The 21175-nt window shown below is 49.3% G+C and overlaps 1 protein-coding gene across 2 annotated transcripts in view; it reads left to right on the forward strand.

Moving 5' to 3' along the window:
- LOC135827325 (uncharacterized) overlaps positions 1-21175 on the forward strand; it is a 347133-nt gene that overhangs the window by 58723 nt on the left and 267235 nt on the right. For both annotated transcript variants that reach the window (XM_065339846.1, XM_065339847.1), the window contains exons 8-9: positions 10007-10078; positions 13830-13901. In XM_065339846.1, the coding sequence (XP_065195918.1) occupies positions 10007-10078; positions 13830-13901 (144 nt within the window). The remainder of the gene's footprint in view (positions 1-10006; positions 10079-13829; positions 13902-21175) is intronic.

Below are 21175 nucleotides of genomic sequence, written 5' to 3' on the forward strand. Positions count from 1 at the left end.
GATAAAGACAAGATCAAGTACAATCTTGTTTTACTTGAGAACGGCCTGAACGCCGTGATGGAGATCATCACCGAGTTATCCAGTGCATGTAGTATTACCAGTCAGGACAGTGTGTTTCTTGATGGTCTCTGCAGGCATGCTGATAATCTGGAAAAGCTGTATGCGGATGCTGTCACTCGTGCGAGTACAGTTTTGGCTAGCATGAGCGTTACAATAGTACGTGCACCAGCGAGGCGACGGGTGTGCGGTACTCACGCAACCCTGATCGGGTATGAGAGTATTTGGAGTCTGTGTCTGCGGCGAGGACAGTGTGTGCTGCACAGGATCAGTTGCAGTTGCGATTGCAACAGGAATCCACACACATGCAGTGCTGCCAAATAATTTTCGCCCAAAATCGGACACCCTTCACCATGTTCACCGCCAAGGCTGGCCACATGGTGGGAATTTTTCTCCTCACAATTTTTTTCCAAAGAATTCAAAATAACGCCCGAAATACCATGAAAATTCGCTCTGTTGCCATGGTAACCGATATGGCACCCCGAAGTTGTCCTGAATTTTATACCGTAAAGTCGCGGATAAAAGCCGGGTTTGCATACAAGCACATCGCGGATAGAAGCCTGGAAATCGAACGGGTCAATGCATATAAGCCTGTCGCGCGTAGAAGCTTGGCTTCTATGCAAGCGTGGATCGGGTAGGTCAAGAGTGCATGCGCTATGTACAGTGCATAGTAAAACTGCCGTCATACCGGTAGTCAGTGGTAAATCTACGCGTGTCGCGCGTAGAAGCCTGGCTTCTATGCAAGCCCGGATCGGCCGATGTGCATACAAGCCTGGCAAAAATATCAGTGGTGCATATAAGCATGGTTTGCATACAAGCCTGGCTTGCATTGAAGCCTGATGCAGGAAGCGGCTTATGTGCTTATAAGCCCGGCTTTTATCCGCGACTTTACGGTAATGCATGAGTAAGCGCTAGCCTTTTTACTGTTCAAGTACTGTGATTTGTGCCTTCAGTTGCGCTGAAAAGTGAATACACAGGACTTCTGCATAGGAACGTACTAATCCCTGACAGTTTTGGCTGCTTTTCGGATGTTTCCTTTTCAGACCGGTTTTCGGAAGAGCCTTCAAAAATCGGACACTGTCCGAAAAATCGGACGGTTTGGCAGCACTGCACATGCACAGTAGCACCACATGTAGCGCGAGTGCCAGTGTGTCTTTGGGTGCATCTACAGCTGCTCTGCCCCGTACTAGTATAGTACAGTGGAGATTGGATATAACGACACTCATTCGGGAGAAAGCAAAATGTCGCTATACTCGATCTGTCACTAAACCCGATCTTAACATTTAGTATGCAATATGTATATCAAAATGACAGAAATGTATTGTAGATATACATGTATATATACATGTGGATAACAGATGTGTATGCCTGTACATGATTGTGTATTGCATGCATTGTTCAAGGACAGTAAAGTCATCCCGCGCCGCTGCATTGTGGCTACAACGTGCATGTAAAGCACACATAATTGAGTGACCCGGAGGTCCGGGCACGTGGCACAGCCATTATACCATGTTCCAGACATGCCAGTCTGCCTGATCTGATACAAGAAGAAAGTCGTTATATCCGACGTATTTTCCCTGTTTTTCAGGTCTTCGGGTACCAAAGAAGTGTCAGTAAATTCGATCTGTCGTTATTTTCGAGGTCGTTATACCCGATCTATAATGTACAGAAAGGACTTGCTAAAGGACTTGGACAACAGAATTGTGTCGCAAAACTCGATTTGTCGTTATACCCAAGGTCGTTATATCCAATCTCCACTGTACTAGTAGACCTACACAGGGCCAGGCCATCCCGTCGTATGAGTACCATGAGTACGGCGTTGACCAAGGTCCGCTCGACATACATGTCAACGGGGACCCATATGCGGCGCTCACTGATGACCTCGAGGTCAAGCCTCCACGTGGCCATGGGCTGATGGTCACAGCTAGCTAGAGAGCCTTTCAAATCCGAGTTCAACATCGCCGGCTCAGCCGCCGTGCACGGAGTTTTCGAACTCTCGGCCACAGCCATGGCCATCGCACACGGCGTCTTCGAGCTCCACCTTGTCGCAGCCGTTCTACGCAGAGTTTTTGAACTCTCTGGCTTTGCAGCCGCTGCCGTGCATGGAGTTTTCGAATTATCGACCGCAGCCGTTGTACACGGCGTCTTCGAGCTGTCTGGCTTCGCATCAGCCGCCGTGCACCGAGTTTTCGAACTCTCGGCCACAGCCATGGCCATCGCACACGGCGTCTTCGAGCTCTCTGGCTTCGCATCAGCCGCTGTGCACGGAGTTTTCGATCTGTCGGCCACAGCCATGGCCATCGTACACGGCGTCTTCGAGCTCTCTGGTTTCGCAGCAGCCGCCGTGCACCGAGTTTTCGAACTCCCGGTAGTTCTCTGCCGCAGCCGTCCTACTCGGCGCCATAGCAGTCGTCGACGCAGGTCACGCAGCAGCCTTTGACCAAAGTATTTTCAAGTAGTTCTCTACGGCAGCCGTCCTACTCGATGCCACGACAATTGTCGACGCAGGTCGCACAGCAGCCGCTACAGCAGCCGCCGCGCGCAGAGCCTCAGCAGCCGATGTACACAGCGGTTTCACGTTCCGCACAGCAGCCGCTGCAGCAGCCGCCGCACGTACCGCCACAGCAGCCGCCGCACGCAGCGCCACAGCTGCCGCCGCACGCAGCGTCACAGCAACCGTCGTACGCATTGTCGATGCCACACCAGACTCCGAGCGGCTTCCGACCATACAGTCAAACCCCGACGCTGTCATCGCAGTCAACGCGTTAAGCTATTACGCGGCAATTGTCGCCACCTGCACTGACTCCCTCACCCCTAATTGTCAACTCTGACGGCCGCGAGTGGGCAACGAGCTCAGAGAAAGCAGAGGCATTTGCTCGCTTCTTCTCGAAGAAATGCAGCGTTGCCGGTCCGGACCTTGTGGAGGCTGACCTACCGGACCCTGCTCCATCAGATGTTCCACCTCTTTGCACCATCCGCTTCTGCCCAGAGGCTGTGCACCGCCTCCTGGCAAAGCTCGACGTCTCCAAGGCTACAGGGCCTGACGGTATTTCTGCTCGCGTCCTTAAGGAATGTGCTCACGAACTCGCAGAGCCACTGTCCAAGCTATTTGCTTAATGCTTCTGGTCTGGAGTCCAACCTAGGATGCGGAAGACCGCCAACGTGGTTCCGATCCACAAGCGATCTTCCCGCTCAACCCTTAAGAACTATAGGCCCGTATCCTTACTGTGCATAATCTCGAAAATCATGGAAACTCTAGTAAACAGACACATCGTAAACTATTTTGAGGACCACCATCTGCTCACGTCGCACCAGTTTGGATTTCGCAGAGGCCTCGGCACATCAGACGCTTTGCAAGCTCTCCAAACTGCCTGGGCAAGTGCTGTGGGCTGTGGAGGGGCGGCTCGTATCCTTGCTGTGGACATCGCAGGAGCGTTTGACGGTGTCTCACATGTCGGCCTCCTCCACAAGGTGCATAGCCTAGGCATCGATGGTCCGCTTCAGAGATGGCTTGCCTCGTACCTGGACACCCGTTCCTTACAGTGCCTCGTTGGAGGGCGTACGTCAGCTACATATACGACCTCCTCTGGAGTCCCCCAGGGAAGCATTCTTGGTCCAACGCTTTTCCTGGCGTACGTCAACGACGCGCCAGACGTTCTCGCTGACGGCGCCAGCTTGGAGGCCTATGCTGATGACACAACCTTATACAGCTTAGTCACCTCCCAGCAGACCCCGGAAGTCGCAGCGCAGTCACTGCAGGTGTCCGTTGACCGACTGCACGAGTGGGGCCGTACGTGGAAAGTGACTTTTGAACCAACTAAATCCCAGGCCATGACAGCCACCCTCAGACTTAGATCTCCCCCACTCCTGTTAGGTGGCACACTGGTGCCCGAGACAACCAGCATCACCCTCCTTGGTGTGAAGGTGGACGCCAAGTTGACCTTTGGCGATCACCTACGCTCCGTAGCCACAGGCGCACGCCAACGGCTTGGGGTCCTAAACAGAGCCGCCCACATCCTCACCCCCGCCGGCCGGACGACAGTGTATAAGGCGTTCGTACGACCAGTCATGGAGTATGCGCCTCTTGTATGGATGGGAGCTGCGCAGAGTCACCTCCAGCGTCTGAACAATGTTCAGCGCCGCGCACTCCATGCTATCGGCTCTGGGGCACACCTACCCAGCTTGGCCATCCGCCGTACTGTTGCCTTGCTTGCCTGCCTGTAGAAGCTGCACTACTTGCCTGGTCCACCACAGCTGCTCTCTGTGTTGCCACAGCGCCATATCACCTCTGCCAACCCCAGAACCCACAGCGAGCACGGTAGTGTCAGTGGCCATGACCACCAGCTCCAACACCAGCTGCCTGCATCTGCCCCGCTGGCGCTGAAGCGCTCGTTCCCGCACTGCAGCATCAGCAATTGGAACTCCCTCCCTGCCGCTCTCCTGTCCCAGCCTCCCCACAGCAAGAGAATGCAATCATTCAAAACGAACGTTATCGCCGTCTTCGCAGAACAAACTGGCTCTGGGCAGTCGATTCCCTATGAATAGTATAATGCTATGATAGTTTCTCCCCACACTCACTCGTTTTAAGCCTTGTTTTTTTTCGCATCTTTCTGACCTGTACAGCTCTATCATCTTTTTTTCTTTCTTTTGGTGCGTGATTTTGGCCGTGACGCCGAGACCTCAGGTCAGCAGAGTCATCAATGCCCCGCCATCATTGCTGCGTCTCGGCACAGCGCCTGCTCATTACTTGTCAGTTTGTCCTAGTCTCCATACCATTGTCTTATTCTTTTCAAGCTGGTTATGTGAACATAGTAAAAAAAAACAAAAAAACAACAAAAAAACGTGGCAGTTACTCAGGTCAAAGTCCACACAGCGTTGCACCATCTGATGTCTATCGCCACCTGAAGAAGATCGAAAAGATCACCATCCCAACTTTCTGTGGCGACAAGAAGGCGTATGACACCTGGCGTACGGCATTCATGGTGTGCGTAGATCAGCAGCCGATATCAGCCGAGTTGAAGCTCCTCCAACTCCCCCAGTGCCTCACGGGCCCGCCGCTGAAGAGCATTGAGGCATTTGGCTACTCAGCGTCCGCGTACTCAGCCGCAATAAGTCGCAGCACAGCACATGTATGGCGGCCTCCATTGTAAGAAGGCTGTCCACATGACCGCACTCTCGCAGTTTACGCCCATCCGGGATTGGGGCACTGCCGCAGAGGTCAAGGGATTTGCTGACTTGCTGCAAGTCGCTATCATAAACCTGCGGGATGTTGGGCTACATGGCGAATCGGCTACAGGGACATTCTGCACTCAATTGCAGCAGAAATTGGACCCGGAGTTGTTGACCAACTACAACAGATGGCGATGTGACACAGGTGCTGAAGTCCATACCGAACCTACTGCAGTGGGTGCTGCGCGAAGCAGAACGCCGCACGGAGGCGGAGGAGATGCTGCACAGCATCGCCAACACAACACTGGACTCCGGGTCACCGCCATCCGCCAAGCCTTCCGAGTTCGGACCAGCCACGGCGTCTGCGCTAGCAGTGTTGTCCACCAACCCTTGTGCATACTGCTCACAGGATCACGCTGCCGCACAGTGCTCCGTCATTACTTCACTCGCGAGAAGGAAGAAATCGTGAAACGGGACGGGGCGTTGCTTCGTGTGCCTCAAGCAGCACCACATGGCCCGCAACTGTCAATCAATGTTTAAGTGCGCCAAGTGCAGCCGGCGACATCACGTCAGCATCTGCGATGGCACGCCAGCGCTTGCTGGCAAGGGCAAGTCTTTCGGCACGGCCACCAAGTCCGTTCAGCGACGTGCGTCGCCAGCCAAGGACCCCTCGACTGAAGCGGGCACTTTTGCAGCTGTGGCCATGGTCGGCAATGGTGGAGCTGGACACGATCATGAGTTAGGTTAAACTTGTTACTGGATCAGGCACAAGTCTCCTTTAAGTTATTTTGTGCACCGCAGTAGTCTTATTTGAATTTCCTTGTTTCCTTGTTTCCTTTGTTTGTCTGGGTTTCGACCTTACACTGATTGCAATATCACGTATGAGTTGAGGCATGCATGGTTCTGATCGACTCAACTTGGTGGAGTGTGAGATATTGCATACGATCAACAGACAGCCTCGTTCTATAGCTCCCTCTCTCTCTCTCTCTCTCTCTCTCTCTCTCTCTCTCTCTCTCTCTCTCTCTCTCTCTCTCTCTTTCTTTCACTCCCCCCCCCCTCTCTCTCTCTCTCTCTCTCTCTTCTGATCTTCCTTTCTCCATTCTTGATTATCACCAACTCCTCTCTTGCAGTAACCTGAGTCTACAGTCTTCTTCTTGTACCTTCTTGTTTCCTACGCTATCTCTTTTCGCCGTACTCTGGCTACATTGCTGGTGATTCGCCATGGCATTGCTCGTACCTTGATTTGCTGGCCGCATGCTCAAAACTGCTTTGTTCTTTGAGTTTTCTCCATCGAGACAAGAGAGAAACATTTTCCTTACAATAATGAATCTTCGAGTCTAATTCTAGAAATTGTAAAGGGAGAGAGAGAGAGAGAGAGAGATAGAGAGGGAGATGTTTGCGTGTGTCATTCAGAGAGCGAGAGAGAGAGAGAGAGAGAGAAAATGATAGAGAGAGAGAGAGAGAGAGAGAGAGAGAGAGAGAGAGAGAGAGAGGGGGGGGAGAGGGAGAGAGAGAGAGAGATAGAGAGTGAGTGAGAGAGAGAGAGAGAGAAAGAGAGAGAGAGAGAGAGGGAGAGAGAGAGGGATAGAGAGAGGGGGAGATGTTTATGTGTGTCATTCAGATCTTGTCCGGTATCGTTACTTTGAGAATATCTGAAAATTGCAGATTTGCTTGCTTCTCTTCCGAACGGCATATACTTGGTAAATTGTGTGTGTGCCTGCATGTGTTTGTGAGTGCGTGTTTGTGTGTGTGTGTGTGTGTGTGTGTGTGTGTGTGTGTGTGTGTGTGTGTGCGTGTGTGTGCGTGCGCGCGCATGTATGAGTGTGTGTATGTGTGTGTGAGTTCTTTATGCTCCTTGGGAGCAGGTTACACTTTGCGTGCGGGCATGCGTGCGTGCGCGCGTGCGTGCGTGTATTGTTGTTGAGCTGTAATTTGTAGAAAGGAAGAGGACTTAATATTATGGATACACAGACTTCCGAGTTGGAAGGCTCTCGTTTGGCGCTACGGACATGTGTTGAAGCTAGTTGTCAGGACGTCGAATGTCTCAGTACTTTGTCAGCTTTGTACCTAGTTGTTGCACTTTCTGGCTGTATATAGTATCTGGTTACAGTGATGGAGAGTTGCTCTTAACTAACTCATATCCATATTTCCTCTTCCTTTCTACATATATTATTATTGGCTCAACATCCGAGTTTTAAGCTGGAATTTGGTTGTCAATTTTTGAGCTGTGACGAAAAGGGAATAGCAGCTGCCTTCAACAGCCATGGTTGTATGGTGTAGACCAGGCCATGGCTGCAGCAGGATGTCTCTGAGAGGAGTTGCGACCCGCTGAGAGTAGTTTTCACACAGAGCACTAAAAATTGAGTTGGAGCAGGCGCTTGAAATGTTGTAGAATGAAGTCCAAAGGGAATTGAATGAAAAGGAATTTGTGCGTAGCAACGCGGAACGTCCGCTCTTTGGTGGAGGATATTTGAGACGCCAGAGTCTGTCGTGCTGTTCCGTCCATGACTGCGACTGCTGTTGAGAGGAAATGAATTTCAAAAATTCTTCATCGCAGCCATGCAGGAAACAAAGTGGTTCAGACGTGACATTTGACGTGTCTGCGGCAGCACCTTTCTACATTCGGGATGGCCTCTGCCTGGCGGTGTTGAAGCGGCGAGATGCAACGAGGGAGCAGGGATAATGATGAATACGGAGTTCATGGTGAAGTGGCTGCGCGGCGGCGAGCAGTGGAGCGTAATCAGCTCAAGGGTCATCATTTCTCGCTTTCTCATCGGCGAAATGGATGAGGTCCTACAGACTGGAAAGAGACGCCCCTCTGATTATTTCAGGACAGCGATCAACGTTAATGCGCCAACGAGGAAGGCCCCTCCGAATGTCAAGAATCAGGTTATGACGGTGCTCTGGACAAAGAGCTCACTTCCCGCCTTGCAAAGCCCTATTGTGTGTTTGGCGCTCTTCGGAAGTCGATCTTCCAGTGTAGTGGTATATCCATCAAGTCTAAGCACCTCGTCTACAAGGCTGTTGTCCTCCCTACCCTCTTCTTTGGAGCAGCGACTTGGCCCATGAAGGCCCGGCAGATGAATCGCCTAAATCTATCTCATCGCTCGTGCATCTGTTCCATCTTAGGAGTATCAAGGAGCAATCAGCACTCCAGTCATCTCACTACTACTGCTCTCGCCCAGAGAGCGCGTCTTCCTGAAGACACTGGCACTCTCCTGCGTGAGTACCGTCCGTGTTGGCTGGGTCATGTTGCCCATATGTGGACTCTGCCTGGATTCCTCAACAAGTGTTGTTTGGGGAGCTTGAGGCAACCAGACCACGGCATGATCCAAAGAAGCGTTGGCGAGACACATTTGTCGGTGATCTGCGGTCACTGGATATTCCAGAGTCCGCGTGGTACCGGTTTGCACAGGATCGCACGGAATGGCGCAGGTGGGTCTATCAACATTGCTTTCTGCTCCCAGCACCGAAGGAACGTTTAGGAGAAGTTGCGATTCGAAGCGTCACCCCGAGCATTGCCCAACTCAGTAGCCTATATTCTCCACTGGAGATAGGGCGTCAAAGTTCAAGTTCAAAGGTGTGTGTGTGTGTGCGCATGTGTGTGTGTGCGCATGTGTGTGTGTGCGTGTTTATGTGTATATGTGTGTGTATGTGTGTGTGTGTATGTATGTGTGTGTGGGGGGGGGGGGGGGGCGTTAAAGTTCAAGGTCAAAGGTGTGTGTGTGTGTGTGTGTGTGTGTGTGTGCGCGTGTGTGTGTGTGTATGTGTGTGTGGGGGGGGGGGAGGGGGGTGTGTGCGTGCGTGCGTTCGTGTGCGTGTGTGCGCGTGCATTCATGTATGTGTGTGTGTGTGTGTGTGTGTGTGTGTGTGTGTGTGTGTGTGTGTGTGTGTGCGTGCGTGCGTGTGTGTGTGTGTGCGTGCGTGCGTGTGTGTGTGTGTGTAGGATGGTGTGTATGCATGTGCGCGGGTTAGGCTGTGTACATGTGGGTGTGGGGTTCTCACATAATTCATGCACAAGATACTTCTGTAACGTTGAAATTGTGGGCGCAAGCTATGCGATCGAGTCCACCAACTAAACTCGATTTTGTGCAGTCAGACGTGCACAATCCAGCACAAAACTGACAAGGAGTACTGAGACATTCCACGGTATGAAAGTCAGCTTGAGCACTGCTCGATATTTTTTCATTAACCCATTCATCCTTTGATGCTTTCTTCAACACGCATTTGATATTGGAATACACTTGGATGGCGAACGAAGAATAAAAAAAGAAATAAATTAGTTTCAAATAAAAACACCAAGGAACTACAAGTGTCGCTAAAATCTCCACTAACACAGACTACAACTAACTGCCAATAAGCTCTAACATGTCAGGCACTTTCTCCTCGTACAGATTGTCATTATCACTTAGAACCTTCCAAGTTGGAACGGTCTGTTGGAGTGCGCCTCCAAGATGTGCTAGAGCTGACAGCCAGTTAGTTTCAAAAACGTCAGTATCGTCGGTCCGTGTCATGTAATGCTATCGCATGATCTGATTGTCAAGTAGCTTGTGGTGTTAGTGGACACTGTAGCATAGCTTGTAGTTACTTGGTCCTTTTTAATCAATTTTTAGCCTGATGATGGCGCAAGCATGAATCTCGGAGGTACAGCAATACAACTTTGTTCCACCTTATTTGCACGGCACAGTTTATATTTTCATGTCTGTAGCATCTAACGATGCTGTAAATGAATTCCAATTCCATTCGATTTGCTGTTTTATTGTGATATATGCCCTTACAGATACATCTCTAACAACAAGCTAACAAAATTGTCAGCAGATATCTTTAGAAACAACACTGCCTGGAAAGAAATGTAAGTAACCTGCACTTTGACCTGATTGTGACGAAATGCTGAAGCGTTCTTGAAAGTTGTTTTAAGAGTCAATGTGTAACGACCGATTATTACCCGACATGGTCAAAAATCCGATTTCGCTCAAAGTTGGCTCCTTTTATCCATAGGTGGACTTCAGTTACACACGATGACAGTTCAAAAACACTTCTGATACATGCCGAGGTTAGCTGTATGCTCAGTCTATACATTCTTGATCTTATCTTCTTCTCTTTCTTTTTCTAAAAGTGTCTCCTTCTCATTTTTAAATGTTTTACTGCCAGAATCCCCCACCACCCAGCTCCCCCATTATCACCCAGCTCCCCCACCACCACCCAGCTCCCCCACCATCACTGAATTCCTCGCAGGTCAGCTTGCCATGTCCTCACTGTTTTGTTTTCTCTGTTTCTTCTTCGTTCGCGATTTGTCATCTGTGTATGCTGGTTCTTTTTTCAGTTTCTCTTTTGTTCACCTCCCAGTCACTTCTCATTCTACCTAAGTGTACCCTTCCCCTAGTCCACTGCTCTCACGTCCTCCCTTCGATTCTGTCCATGCTCTTGTGTTTTCTATTTCATGTAGTCTGTCCGCCGTTCCATTTCTACTTCGTTGAATTTTTTGTTTTGTTTTTGCTTTTGTTTTTTTGGCTTTTGTTTGTTTATCATTTAGCTTCCTTTTTGCTTGTACGAATAGTGTTCTTGTTTCGTTTCCCCATAATTTGTTTCTCCCTTTATGTTTTCGTCTTGAGGCGTTGGCATAATCAGTTTGGCACATCCGAACCTGGGCAACCTCAACCCAATGGAGGCCCCAGCAAGACGCACATGCTTATAATAATAATAACTGCCAGAAGTCGTCTTCATATAAGGAGGCAGATGTGCCTGTTTGTTGTACGACTTTAAATAAATCCAACCAACTAACCAAACAACTCCGTTCCTTAGATATGGCCCAACAATTAACGAGAACCACGCACTGAAACACCTTGACTTGAGGTGCAATAACGATGGGTCATTGCTGCTCACAACGTCTCTAGTCTTTCCTTATTCTTTTAGAGCTGGTTATGTGAACATCAGGGCATAGCTTAAGGATTTCATTTAGCTCGGACAAATGTCCTTCTGTTTTGAAATCTGTCCGGACATGCCCGGACATTTTCCACAACACATTTTCAGGGTGTTTTTTTTAGTAGTAGTACAGTGAAAGAGTGAAGAATAAAAGATGACATCTTCCACTCAAGAGCGAACAACTGCACTAGCAGTCCAACCCATCGATTAAAGTGCGAAGTCGACACCAACGGTCGAAAGTGTGAATTGACTGTAGCAACAACGCGTTGCTACAGGCGGATCAAGTAAATATAGTGAAGTCTACGCCTGAGACTACGGTGTACGTGTTAGTTGTACGATATGCAAGTCGCATTTGGCACGAAGCTCCGAAGAAAGTCCAACACTGCATCAAAAAGGTCGAAAGGTCGCTGCTCTTTTTTTTTACTTTTTGACCAGACACTATGTCCGGTGAAATTGAAAACGTCCAGTCAGTGGCCGAAAATGGCCGGAAAATGTCCGATGTCCGGCCGTTAATCTATGCCCTGGAACATAGCAAAAAAAATTAAAAACAACAACAACAACAACACATGACGTCACCTCCCGACCTGCTTTCAAACAAGAAATCTGCTCACTGCTGATTAACTCAATCTGCTCCTGCAGCGCTCACCCTCTCCCATACTTGTAAAGTTCAAAGTGATGTAAATCACTTTCCAACTGTTTAACCCACAATCTCACCTTCTCATAAATTTATCTCTTATTGGCGATGGTGCCATCGTGAGAATAAAGAATTCAACACAGCGCAGCCAAACCAACTATGTTCGCGTACACAGATCCAAGTTACCTAGTATTGTTGAGCCGTCCAACTTTCGACTGGCGACTTGCTGAGCCCCTCGAACGAATCGATGAATTCAACTTGTCCTATTACCGGCCATTGCGAAGGCCATCTTTATGGGCCAGTAGCAGCAAGGCAGCAGCGAGACTACGTTCTGAAATTTGGGGGTAGACCACCACCATAGTTTGCTTCTACATGTCCTCAAGCGCCAATAAGTGGTCTTGAATGAAGTTATCTGTTAAAAGTCACATGGGAAGAATCGATTTTCGAGCTCCCCAGCGGCAATGCTCTAGCCGAATCCAACCTTGTGGCAGAAAAGCACACATGGAGAACCTGCATTAAAACTTTTTGCTTTGCTACCGGGACTGAGACACCACGACTCTGCACCCTGTTAGCCACCTGCTCCGAAAGGGTCAGTCTTGGCATTGGACAGCTGGCAGTGCAGCAGCATTAAAGACCATGAAGGCATCTATCGCCTCGAATCAGGTATTCATGCAGTTTAGAAAAAAATAAGTTTCCGTGCATGGCACGGTAAGTGAAGTTATCAACTCACCAACAGACTTATATTATGTACTTGCCATAGCGCATCACGTGTACATGCAGAACACGCATTCCGAACTCCCTCGGTTAGGCACGGGACCGGCCGGAGTTTCCGCATTACTCCAGCTCTCGATGCTGTTTGTCCTTTATCTTTACTGCGCCGACAGTCAGATTTGCTTGACAACCTTGGCCATTTTTTATAGCCTAGTCCGTGGAAAGACTTTCATGGCTTCGTTGTTGTGTGGCGATGACATTATAATTTGTTTTCTTTATTGCTATTTTACAATAACTTGTTGTATAGGGAAGAAGTGTTGAGGCTGTCTGCAGTTTCATAGTATTTACACAATTGGGTGAACTCACCCATTCCACAATTCTCTGCAAATCTGAACCATTCCATTAATGGAATGGAATGGTTCAGAATTTTTTTTAAATTCCATTTAATGGAATGGTTCAGATTTGCAGAATATTGTGGAATGGGTGAGTTCACCCAATTGTGTAAATATTGTTGTATAGGGTCTGTGATAAGCAAGGAATATATGCAGTTGGTGCCAAACTCTAATGTGGACTGAATTGTCAAAAAAATACTGCTTATCTGCTTTGCATGACAAATGCTCCGACCTTCCTGTTGACATTTACGCATACTGCATCCACTTGGTTTGAGAAAGACAGATGTCCGTCAACCAGTATGCCTAAGTATAGAGCGGAAGCAGATCGGGCTATGTATAGATTATAGGCCGATTAGAGACGTCGGTCGTCTACACCGTCTACACCCTGTATAGACCAATTGTGAGGTTTATAATCTATTTATCGTCTTCTCCACAACTTTACTACTTTGTCTTTACCTTACGACAAGTAGTACACTCATACCTCATTTATCCGGGCAGTCCGGGACCTTGCACTGCCCGTAACTTTGAAATGTCCGTAACTCCGAATCATATACATCTTGATGGGGAAAAGGCCATCGATATGGCATATGACGTCAATATTTCTTGACAAAAGAGTGTAATATTTCCCCTGAAACTCGCCCAAATAGTGCCCGGTAGACCGAAGTGCCCGTAACTTCGGGGTCCGGATAACCGAGGTACGAGTGTATACGTATGTACTTCTCTGACACTGACACATGACCAGGAGACAAGTGTTCACGATAGCTAAACTCTGTAAGTAACTGCTTCTTACGAGGAAGCAAAACTAAATCCCTGATGCGAGTCCAAATGGATCCCACACTCTTTTTTTATAACAAAAATCAGATTTTTGATTCCTAACTTGGCAAAAATCATAACCTCCCACCACTTCTCTTCATAACTCTTTTTTTGTATTTTTTTCTCTTTAGAAATTTGTCTGGAAATCAAATTAACAGCCTGCCTGATGGGATATTTGATGGCATACGAGGATTACAAAAACTGTAAGTGCACAAAACATTCATAGATCTGCAGTTTAACTAATGAGCCAGCGCAATAGGGCTTGAAAGTGCTACTTCGCAGCATAGCAACAATTTCAAAAATTCAAAAATCGGATCCACTTGAATCCAGTTTTTGTATGGATCCAACCACATTTCAAGCCGTCTTACTCTCAGCAAGGTGATGTAACCAGTGAAACTGACTGATTTGGCTACTGGGGGCGGGGTTACAACTGGTGGCGAAGTAAAAATCACCCCTGCATACGACTTGAGTGGGTTGCTATGCACCCACATACTGAGGCAATAGCAAAGTCACACCTTAGTGGATCCAAAATAGAAATCTGATGTCAACTTAGTACTCCCTAGCCGTTTTTGACGTCATCTCTTTCAAGCCCTATGACGAGATAGAAAAGAAAAAGAAAACGGTAGCGAGAGAGAGAGAGAGAGAGAGAGAGAGAGAGAGAGAGAGAGAGAGAGAGAGAGAGAGAGAGAGAGAGAAGAGAGAGAGAGAGAGAGAGAGAGAGAGAGAGAGAGAGACAGAGAGACAGGGAGACAGACACAGAGAGAGAGAGAGAGAGAGAGAGAGAGAGAGAGAGTGATATTGCATACGATCACCAGACAGCCTCGTTCTATAGCTCTCTCTCTCTCTTTCTCACTCTCTCTTTCTCTCTCTCTCTCTTCTCTGATCTTCCTTTCTCCATTCTTGATTATCACCAACTCCTCTCTCGCATTAACCTGAGTTTACAGTCTTCTCCTTGTACCTTCTTGTTATCCCGCACTATCTCTTTTCGCCGTACACTGGCTACGTTGCTGGCGATCCACCGTGGCAACGCTCGTACCTTGATTTGCTGGCCGCATGCTTCACTACTTTGTTCTTTGAGTTTTCTCCATTGAGACAAGAGAGAAATATTTCCCTTACAATAATGAATCTTCGAGTCTGATTCTAGAAACTGTAAATTGGTCCTTGGAGCTTCTCAGACAATGGCCGATGCAGTGAAGCTGAAGCTCGCCAAAGCGAAGGCGAAGGCAACCTTCACGAACCTTCGCCGCGGACTACTCGTCGCCATCGACGAACCAGATGTAGATAAAGATAAGATCAAGAACAATCTTCTTCTACTTGAGAACGGCCTGAACGCCGTGATGGAGATCATCACCGAGTTATCCAGTGCATGTAGTAGTACCAGTCAGGACAGTGTGTTTCTTGATGGTCTCTGCAAAGATGCTGATGATCTGGAAAAGCAGTATACGGATGCTGTCACTCGTGCGAGTACAGTTTTAGCTAGCATGAGCCGTTACAATAGTACGTGCACCAGTGAGGCGACGGGTGTGCGGTACTTACGCAACCATGATCGAGTACGAGAGTATTTGGAGTCTGTGTCTGCGGCGAGGACAGTGCGTGCTGCACAGGATCAGTTGCAGTTGCGAAAGCAACAGGAATCCACACACATGCGCAGTAGCACCACATGTAGTGCGAGTGACAGTGTGTCTTTGGGTGCATCTACAGCTGCTCTGCCCGTAGATCTACTAGTACTAGTAGACCTATGCAGGGCCAGGCCGTCCCGTCATATGAGTACCATGAGTACGGCGTTGACCAAGGTCCGCCCGACATACATGTCAACGGGGACCCATATGCGGCGCTCACTGATGACCTCGAGGTCAAGCCTCCACGTGGCCATGGGCTGATGGTCACAGCTACAGAGCGCCTTTCAAATCTGAGTTCAACATCGCCGGCTCAGCCGCCGTGCTCGGAGTTTTCGAACACCTTGTCGCAGCCGCTGTATGCAGAGCTTTCGAACTCTATGGCTTCGCAGCCGCCGCCGTGCACGGAGTTTTCGAATTATCGGCCGCAGCCATGGCCATCGTACACGGCGTCTTCGAGCTCTCTGGCTTTGCAGCAGCCGCCGTACATGCAGTTTTCGAACTCTCGGCCGCAGCCATGGCCATCGTACACGGCGTCTTCAAGCTCTCCGGCTTCGCAGCAGCAGCTGTTCACAGAGGTTTCGAGCTCTGTGCCGCAGCCGTCCTACTCGGCGCCACAGCAATCGTCCACGCAGGTCAGGCAGCAGCTGCTGAACACAGCGTTTTCAAGTAGTTCTCTGCTGCAGCCGTCCTACTCGGTGCCATAGCAGTCGTCGACGCAGGTCATGCAGCAGGCTCTGTACCCAGTGTTTTCCAGTAGTTCTCTGCAGCAGCCGCTGCACGCAGCGCCGCAGCAGTCGCTGTACACAGTGTTTTCATGTTCCGCACAGCAGCCGCTGCCCGCAGCGCCGCAGCAGCTGCCGCACGCAGCGCCTAAGCAGCCGCCGCACGCAGCGCCACAGCTGCCGCCGCAAGCAGCGCAACAGCAACCGTCGTACGCATTGTCGATGCTACACCAGACTCGGAGCAGCTTCCGACCATACAGTCAAAACTCGACGCTGTCATCGCAGTCAACGCGTTTAGCTGGTACGCCGCAATTGTCGCCACCTGCACTGACTCCCTCACCTGACAGTTACTCAGTTCAAAGTCCACACAGCGCGGCACCATCTGATATCTATCGCCACATGAAGAAGATCACCATCCCAACTTTCAGTGGTAACAAGAAGGCGTATGACACTTAAAATATTAAATAAATTCGACGGGTTCGCAACCCGGGCAGGTCAAGAACAAGGAGTCGTACAATTCCCTGGTCAAGAACCACCTTTCCGCTTCCGCGGGACGCCACCACCCCATGATCAGGCGTCAGATGCGGCTCCTAAACGGTGGGGAAGGATAGATCAGATCCACCAATCAGAGGCCAAAGGCCTAAATCCCATTTGCCACATCCACCTGGCGTACGGCATTCATGGTGTGCGTAGATCAGCAGCCGATATCAGCCGAGTTGAAGCTCCTCCAACTCCGCCAGTGCCTCACGGGCCCGCCGCTGAAGAGCATTGAGGCATTTGGCTACTCAGCGTCCGCGCACTCAGCCACAATGAGTCACCTGGAGCACATGTACGGCGGCCTCTGTCGTAAGACGGCTGTCCACATGACCGCACTCTGGCAGTTTACGCCCATCCGGGATTGGGGCACTGCCGCAGTGTTCAAGGGATTTGCTGACTTGCTGCAAGTCGTGATCATAAACCTGTAGGATGTTGGGCTACATTGCGAATTGGCTGTAGGGACATTCTGCACTCAATTGCAGCAGAAATTGGGCACGGAGTTGCTAACCAACTACAACAGATGGCGATGTGACACAGGTGCTGAAGAGTCCGTACCCCACCTACTGGAGTGGGTGCTGCGCGAAACAGACTTCCGGACGGAGGTGGATGAGACGCTGCACAGCATAGCCAACACAACACTGGACTCCGGGTCACCGCTATCCGCCAAGCCCTCCGAGTTCGAACCAGCTACAGTGTCTGCGCTAGCAGTGTTGTCCACCAACCCTTGTGCATACTGCTCACAGGATCATGCTGCCGCACAGTGCTCCGTCATTACTTCACTCGTGAGAAGGAAGGAAATCGTGAAACGGGACGGGCGTTGCTTCGTGTGCCTCAAGCAGCACCACATGGCCCGCAACTGCCAATCAATGTTTAAGTGCGTCAAGTGCAGCCGGCGACATCACGTCAGTGTCTGCGATGGCACGCCAGCGCTTGCTGGCAAGGGCAAGTCTTTCGGCACGGCCACCAAGTCCGTTCAGCGACGTGCGTCGCCAGCCAAGGACCCCTCGACTGAAGCGGGCACATCAGCAGCTGTGGCAACGGTCGGCAAGGGTAGAGCTGGACACGATCATGAGTAAGGTTAAACTTGTTACTGGATCAGGCACAAGTCTCCTTTTCAAAAGTTATTTGTGTGCCGCAGTAGTCTCATTTGAATTTCCTTGTTTCTTTCTTTCCTTTGTTTGTCTGGGTGTCGACCTTACACTGATTGCAATATCAAGTATGAGTTGAGGCATGCGTGGTGCTGATCGACTCAACTTGGGGGAGTGTGAGATATTGCACCCGATCACCAGACAGCCCCGTTCTATAGCTCCCTCTCTCTCTCTCTCTCTCTCTCTCTCTCTCTCTCTCTCTCTCTCTCTCTCTCTCTCTCTCTCTCTCTCTCTCTCTCTCTCTCTCTCTCTCTCCACCCCCCCCTCTCTCTCTCTATCTATCTATCTATCTATCTATCTATCTCTCTCTCTCTCTCTCTCTCTCTCTCTCTCTCTCTCTCTTCTGATCTTCCTTTCTCCATTCTTGATTTCACCAACTCCTCTCTCGCAGTAACCTGACTTTACAGTCTTCTCCTTGTACCTTCTTGTTTTCCGCAATATCTCTTTTCGCCATACTCCGGCTATGTTGCTGGCGATCCGCCATGGCAACGCTCGTACCTTGATTTGCTGGCCGCATGCTTCACTACTTTGTTCTTTGAGCTTTCTCCATTGAGACAAGAGAGAAATATTATCCTTACAATATTGAATCTTCGAGTCTAGAAATTATAAAGAGAGAGAGAGAGAGAGAGAGAGAGAGAGAGAGAGAGGGAGAGAGGGAGAGAGAATCAGAGAAAGAGAGAATGAGAGAAAGAGAGAGAGTAAGTTACATTTATAAAGACAGGTAAGTCTAACAAATGAGGACTGAGACCTCTACAACGGGGTTTTTACGCCTGAAAGAAGGTGCATGATTTAACAAGCAGGTTGTCAGTCTAGATTTTATGCGCAGATGGAGAAAAAATGCCCGGATTTTTTGTAATGAGATGAAAAGCAGAAATAATATGAGATTAAATGATAGCCTGCTCACAACCCCGCACAGCCTTGCGAACTGGGTATGGTGGATTAAGAACCCGGTTCAACGCTCGAGCAAGCGCTCTCCACTCAAGGTGTTCACAGCAACTGATAGGAACTCATATGGGGAAATTATAGACAAGAAATAATAAGAAAGGGTTTGCTCCCCACACCGGAGCTCGCGCTATTCCGCCGACTTTACTTAACACTTGACTGACTCACGACTGCCATCCAGAGCACACGAGAAGTCCATCGAACCTTCGACTCGGCAAACCTGCAAGAAAGCACCACTCCCTGCTCAATACACAGTGTTTGCCGAGTCGAAGGTTCGATGGACTTCTCGTGTGCTCTGGATGGCAGTCGTGAGTCAGTCAAGTGTTAAGTAAAGTCGGCGGAATAGCGCGAGCTCCGGTGTGGGGAGCAAACCCTTTCTTACAAATCATCGCCAAAGTCGCAACCACTACTTCGTAAGAAATAATAAGATAAAGAGAATAAATTTATATGCACCTCAATAAACAGAGCCCCACATACAGTACCTCAGAAAAGTGGATCTTCCGACCAGTGTTTTTGTTGACGTCGCAACCAGATGATGTAGCTGCTTCGCAGACGTCTTACTGCACAAATTACAAATAGATTTTATTCTTCGATTAGAAAACCCAAGCGCTTTCAGAGCTTTCCGAAGAGAGTCCGGGATGAAACCACGCACACCTACCTCAACCGAAAAGGAAACGACCTGCCACCCGTTTGCTCGGCATTGATCGGCCAGATCCGCATACCGCCTGTCCTTCCGCGAGTTACTGACACTGAATCTGTCCTCAGCACAAACTGTCAACTCCATCCAGAATACAATCCTACGACTTGTAGAGTTCAGAACTATATCCGGTCTTAGGGTGGTAAGTGCAACACAGCTAGGGTAAGAAATCTTTGCACTAACTGATTCGACAAGAAGTTTCTAGTCTGAGGCCGCTGACAGGAGATCAGTCGTAACCAACTTTCGGAAAGAGAGAAAGAGAGAGAGAGATAAAAAGAAAGTGTTATGTCCCCTTGCGGACTAACATTCCATTACACTCATGCATTCTCACTGCCACACACAAACACTAGCTATTCGGAAGGCATTCCTCTTGGTCAGGTAAAGTAACAACAACAACCATATGCGAGCATGCGCAATACAGTAACAAACGGTGTAGTAGATATATAATGACTAACTTGCATACACAACAACTGCCCCCTTTCAAGAATGTTCCAGGGAATATTCTACCACAATTAAATACCTCAAAATCGTTGAAGCAACACATAAAATAAGTTCATCAATCCACCGTACGTGAATTCTTAAACTTTGACACAGCACTACAATAACATAATCTGACGCAGGAATCCGTCAGTCAATATTAGCAATACCAAGGATCTTGCACACTATTGTACATGGTAATAATTACTAGTTCGCTAAACAGTCCAGCAATGACATATCAGGGAACGGCTCAAAACTGTTCAATCAGTCTATCCGGACGAACACTACGCCGAGACGAACGTCTAACAGTGGTTTCACAGGGAGTATTCTCGACCTGTGGTAAACCAACTTCAGGAGCAGACTGCTCACAAGGAGGATCCGCCTCAACTTGTACAGTAGCAGACTGTGGCGAGACGCTAGCCGGAAAATCACTGACCAGTGACGACTCTCCTACGTCTGACAGCACTGGTGACGGTGACGTCTGATCGATTGTATCCAACAGTGGTTCTGGCAGCGATGTACTCAAGCTTGCCGGAACTGACCGTAGACGCAACTGATCTCGGTGACGCTTCCACAACACATCACCCACTTGTACTTCATAGTTGTAGTCACTGAGGACACGCACAATTCGTCCCGGGACCCAACGATTACCTTTGCCGAAATTGAGCGCAAACACAGAGTCACTCTCTGTGAACGCTGGCTTGACGCGATTGCCGTCCTCATAAGCCTTTGCTTGTTGACGTACCTGCGAGGGACGCAGAGCACTGAGCCGTGTGCGTGGCTGGCGTCCAAACATCATCTCCGCAGGTGTTCTGCCGGCATGGTTGGGTGTCGTGCGGTACGTTAGCAGAAACCTGTCGAGCCGAGCTTGCAGTGGTTCGCTCGTTGCACCCATTTCCTTCAACTTCTGCTTAAACACACCCACATAGCTCTCAGCAAGTCCATTCGTAGCCGGATGGCCTGGAGCCGTCAGGGTGTGCACAATGTCATTGGCACGGAGGAAAGCCTTGAATTCCTCGCTCGTGAATTGGGTTCCATTATCTGAAACAAGATGCTCCGGCAGACCAAACACAGAGAACACGTGCCGCAGAGCCGCAATAGTGGTTGCAGACGTGGCATTAGACATTGCAATTACATCCAGATACTTTGTGTATGCATCCACCACAACCAGGAACATCTTGCCCATGAATGGTCCTGCAAAGTCGATATGCACCCGTTTCCAAGGACCGTTTGGCCATGACCAGGTTCCCGACTTGGCAGGTGGACATTTCGCACTTTCTTGGCATTGAGCACATGCCTTGACCAACATTTCAATCTCTTGATCCACATTTGGCC

Source organism: Sycon ciliatum, chromosome 11 (assembly GCF_964019385.1).
Source record: "Sycon ciliatum chromosome 11, ocSycCili1.1, whole genome shotgun sequence".
Classification (NCBI taxonomy): domain Eukaryota; kingdom Metazoa; phylum Porifera; class Calcarea; order Leucosolenida; family Sycettidae; genus Sycon; species Sycon ciliatum.